General features: G+C 42.9%; 2 protein-coding genes across 3 annotated transcripts in view; one reads left to right on the top strand and one right to left on the bottom strand.

The window, feature by feature from the left end:
* helq (helicase, POLQ like) overlaps window positions 1-5,000 on the bottom strand; it is a 180,346-nt gene that overhangs the window by 90,214 nt on the left and 85,132 nt on the right. The gene's annotated exons all lie outside the window — the stretch shown is intronic.
* dmtn (dematin actin binding protein) overlaps window positions 104-5,000 on the top strand; it is a 19,935-nt gene continuing 15,038 nt past the window's right edge. The window contains exons 1-2 of one of the 2 annotated variants that reach the window (XM_044173595.1): window positions 104-460; window positions 4,941-4,987. In XM_044173595.1, coding sequence (XP_044029530.1) covers window positions 4,979-4,987 — 9 coding nt within the window. In that variant the 5' untranslated portion in view covers window positions 104-460; window positions 4,941-4,978. The other variant, XM_044173596.1, reaches the window with a different exon arrangement.

Below are 5,000 nucleotides of genomic sequence, written 5' to 3'. Positions count from 1 at the left end.
AAAGTTCTCAGTTACCACTGATGATAATAATGATAATAAAAATAATAATAATAATAATAATAATAATGGCTTCTCTCTCTCTCTCTCTGTTGCTTTAGCTGCAGAAGCTTCATCATGTGTCTTGAAGACATTATGTAATAATGTCTCCAGCAGAGTGGACCGCTCCGGTGGAGCAACAGGAACACTGCTTCCTCCTCCTCCTCCTCCTCCTCCTCCTCCACCCTTCCTCCTCCTCTTCCTCCTGGGGTCACAGCAGCCCCCTGCCCGGCTTTAAAAGCAGGCTGCAGCCACATCACATATCACCCCTCCTCCTCCTCCACCCCCACCCTTCCTCCTCCTCCTCCACCCTTCCTCCTCCTCCTCCTCCTCGGCTCTGACAGTCAGGAGCGTCACCGTCGGTCTCCTGGACGCGTTCAGAGCTGAAACCTGCACACTTTGCTTTATTCTGCGCTGTTTGGAGGTAAGACGCGTTTCTTTTCTCTGCATCGGTATAGAGACTGTAGGGCAGCAGATCCCGTGTCTTTGCCGTGTCTGACCCGGATCACAGCGGCTGTGTTTTTATCGTGTGGCTGCAGACGCACTTGCCTCCTCTCCCTCCCTCTTCATCCGCGTTATTAAGCCTCAGATGCTGAAGGCCACATGATGTTTTAACGTCGAAGGATCCTTTCAGACTTCCTCTCTACGATCTGTCTGATCAAATCAAACGGCAGGTTTTTAATATTTCATCTGTTTCCAGGTGCTTGTGTTTATTCTCGGCCTCTGCTTGGATCTTAATTATAGTAAACACAGTTTTATTCGGGTTATTATACAGAAAACAGATATGAGGCTCCATATTAGCTCCACTGTATAGGCTGCAAATAACTGGAATTTTCAAATTGCTTTCTGGATTAATTGTTTGGTCCATAAAATGTATGAAAATAATGAAAAATGCCCAAAATCCGAAGGTGATGTCTTTAAAATTGCATTTTCTGTTTGACCAAAAACCAAAAAGGTATTCAGTTCACATATAATATCTAAAATATAATGTACATCCTCACATTTAAGAGGCTGGAACCAGCAGATGTTTGGCATTTTTAAGGCTGCAACTAAAGATAATGTTCTCAATTAATCATTATATTATTGCTCATAGCTATTTCTCAGAGACATATTTAAATGTTTTGTTTAAAGATATTCACTTTACTATCATAAAAAAAATGAAAGAAAACCAGCAAATATTCACATTTGAGCATCTGGAATAAAGAAATGACTGAATCAATCAGTCAATTCCAATAAAAAATATATGTTTTCTTCTCAATTTCAACTCAGTTTTGACAATCGATTAATCATTTGAGTAATTTTTCATGTAAAAATGTCAAAAATTTCTCTTTTACCAACTTAAATGTGAATATGTTCTGCTTTTCTCTGTTTTATAAACACAGTAAACTGAATATCTTTGGGTTTGGGGCAAAATAAGACATCTAAAGACGTCACTTTGAACTGTAACAGGCCTTTTTCACATTTTAGACTAAATGAATAGTTAGATTTATTGATAATGAAATACTCTTTAGCTGGAGCCTTAATATCAAGAAGTCTCACCCTAAGGAAATATCCTGATACACTGTGTTATTGTATATATGTGTGTGTGTGGTTGGACTAATGGGCCACACACACACACTGAGCTCAGCTCCATTGACGACTGTCTGGCAGTTAAAAGCTCTTAGTAATAAGACTATCGGACACAGAAAGCACTCAGGTCAGGTGGATTGATCACTGTCAGTCCGTCCTCAGAGACTCACTGGTGCTAAAGTAACTAAGCACATTTACTCAAGTACTACTTGTTTTGTATTTTCATTTTATACAGCTTTATACTTCTACTCCACTACATTTCAGAGGGAAACATTGTACTTACTGCCCCAGTACATTTATTTGACAGATACAGTTACTGCTAACTTCGCAGATTCAGAGTAAAACCCGACCTATCTGGAGTTTTGAGGCCGATTTTGACATTTTAGAGTCCAAACAAGAATGTACAGCTCTGTGAGGCTGTGCTTAGGCCTATACACAGCAGTGCTTTCAGCTAAATGCTAACGTCGTCGACGGCGAGACGGAGAGTCCAAAATGGAGGAAGCTATTGTAGCTTGTTAGCTGTGCGTCACCATCAGTTTTACTGAAGCTCTGTCGGAGTATAAACTGCTCCATCACAGAGACCCGGTTCTCACACAGTCAGGAGACAGGAGGGCATCATGCTAATGCAGCTGTTAATAAACACTTATTGCTAACTGACAGTTAGCTAGCTTGCAGAGCGTTTTCTCTTCTTCAGTAACTCTTCATTGAATGAAACGATGAACAATCCCGAAAACAAAGAAACAGTCCAGTGCGGAGAAACTAGAAAGCTCGGGGAGATGTTGTGGCTAACTAGTGTTAGCATGTTCCCGACCGGTGTTAGCAGTTAGCTCACCAGCTGCAGTGGTTCACTAACGAGCCCTGTGAGTAGTTACTACGTCACCAAGTTTCTAAAACTAAATATTTTGTGAAGAACGGTACAGTAAATGGGAAGCTGGAGCAAGCAGACAGTTATCCTAGCTTAGCATAAAGACTGGAATCAAGGGGAAACAGCTAGCCTGGCTCTGTTCAAAGGTAACAAAATGCTCCTCTAAATCTCACTGATTAACACGTTACATCTCATTTAATCTGTACACAAACTGACATGTGAAACGACAAGTTGTGGTTTTACAAGGTTTACAGGCTGTTTCCCCTTTTCCCAGTCTTCATGCTAAGCTAAGCTAACCAGCTGCTGGCCATAGCTTCATATTTACTGTACAGACACGAGAGTGGCATCAATCTAAATGTCTAACTATTCCTTTGAGAAATAGTTTGAATGCAGGACTTTTACTTGTAATAGAGTATTTTTACAGTGTGGTATTTCTACTTCGACTGAAGTAAAGGATCTGAATCCTCCTTCCACCACCGGTAACCGGACAGGACGATGTTCTGAACGTCCGTCTGTACTGTACAGACGGTCCAGGTTGCACTGATGAAACCTGCTCCCCAGTCAGCACAGATCGAGTTCAGCTGAGGACGGGCAGCAGAAAGATCCTCTCTCACTGATCTGGTGTCAGTTTTTGGGGTTGACCTCACAACACTGGATGGTTAGAAACAGACGGAGGAGGGAGGGAAGGTGCAGCTCCCCGGCTGCGTGTTGCTGATTCTCTGGAGGGAGGAGTGTAACCACAGCAATAACTGCCGAGGACCGGCTGGGCGTTGGCCCGGCTGGGCGAGCTGATAAACAGCCAGGGAGGAGAGGGAAGGGGAGGGAGGAAGAGGAAGACGAAGGGTGGGATGGAGATGGAGGAGGAAGAGGGAGGGTGACGCAGATGAAAGAGAAGACACAACATGAGGGGGGGGGGGGTCACAGGAAGTTGGGATCTTTCGCGGGAGGATATTCTCCTCCAGCAGAAAGGCTCTCACGTTGTTTAGGTACAAAGCGTCCCCCCGTCCTCGTCCCCCATCCGTCCCCTCAGGAGGCTCTGATAACAGCCATGCCTAAATCTGATTCACAGTGTTGTTTTACACTCGGGCTCCTTGTCCCCATCAGTCCAGCCTCGCCCTGAGGGACGTGGCGTCTCTGTTTGTTTGAAACAGGATCATTAGTTCTGGAGGAAAGACGACCCGGTAGCTCTCCCAACAATCCGCCTGTGACTTGTTATGGAAAATTAACATACTTCAATTACCTGGAGAAACGTCTGAAATATATATATATATATATATATATATATATATATAAGTCATCCCCGCTCGCAGTGTGGACGTCAGTGAGCGGACCGGGAGCAGTGGCCAGTCCGGACTGTTTGGTGGCCCCAGTGGGGCCGTGACTTGTGCAGGGCTGCATGAAGGACCTACAAAAGGAGCTGCATACAAAAGAAAACAAAGCACATTCAAAAATACTCGTCAAACTGTTGCTTCGAACTAAGATCCCGCCTCTGACACTGACAGGTAGCCAATCATAGTTTAGGATAAACTAAAGGCCAATCAGATTTCAGGGGTGCCTGGACACGCCCCTGACTGAGGTCTTACTGGACTCGCTAACTGGACTTTATAATAACATTTTCCTTCATTTCTGCCACAGTTCAATACATCTTTTTAACTTTTCAACTTATAATTACTTCATTCTGCACACCTTACTGCAATTTGCACCCTTGTATGCATGCACGTGCTGAAAAAGGGTATACTTATTTAACATTAAATCAACTAATATGTGAAGGTAGGGGGGGATAAATACCTGAAGTATCAATGCTACCAGTACTAAGTCTTGTTGTGTTATTAGCATCAATAGGATCAATACCAATGACCATGAAAATGTATTCAGAAGCAGCCTATTGATGATGCATTCACATCATAAATCATCGTACACGAGCTGTTTTTAATAATAAAAAGTTGACTCTAACCCTGGTGTCACTTGATGTTGGATCAGCTGATTTTGTGGTATCACGTACCCCTACAATATGAAAAATATTCAAAAGGTAACAAAGCAAAGTCCATTAGTAGCTGTTCTGGAGCTTTCGATCTTCTTACGCCATCTTCCTCAGCAGATAGAGTTTGCCCAGTTGTCATGGAATCGGAGATGTTCAAATTTCCCTTTTTTTTATGAGCAATTTAAGGACTTTGATAAAAACTTACAGCGAGCAGCTGCTTCAGGAAATTACTGAGCCTTTTAAACACGAGACTATATATCTGTGAGGTGGCCTCATCTTCTAAAATGTCTGCTGCAAAAACATTGTGCAGCAGAAGTGAAATGTCATTAGTTTGCTTTTTCCTCAGACTCTAGATCCAGATGAGTCATTTCCAAACTCATTCATAAAATGTCAGCCTGTGATGAGATACTGTATATTAGCTAATGCATCTGCTGACGGTCTCCATCTCTCTCTCTCTCTCTCTCTCTCTCTCTCCTCGTGTTTGTCCAGCTGGTTAAAACCAAACAGGAGGAAGTTTCTCTCCAGTCATGCAGAAGGTAATCATCCCGT

This window comes from Siniperca chuatsi, linkage group LG18 (genome assembly GCF_020085105.1).
Source record: "Siniperca chuatsi isolate FFG_IHB_CAS linkage group LG18, ASM2008510v1, whole genome shotgun sequence".
Lineage (NCBI taxonomy): Eukaryota > Metazoa > Chordata > Actinopteri > Centrarchiformes > Sinipercidae > Siniperca > Siniperca chuatsi.
This window is presented reverse-complemented; position numbering and strand designations above follow the sequence as displayed.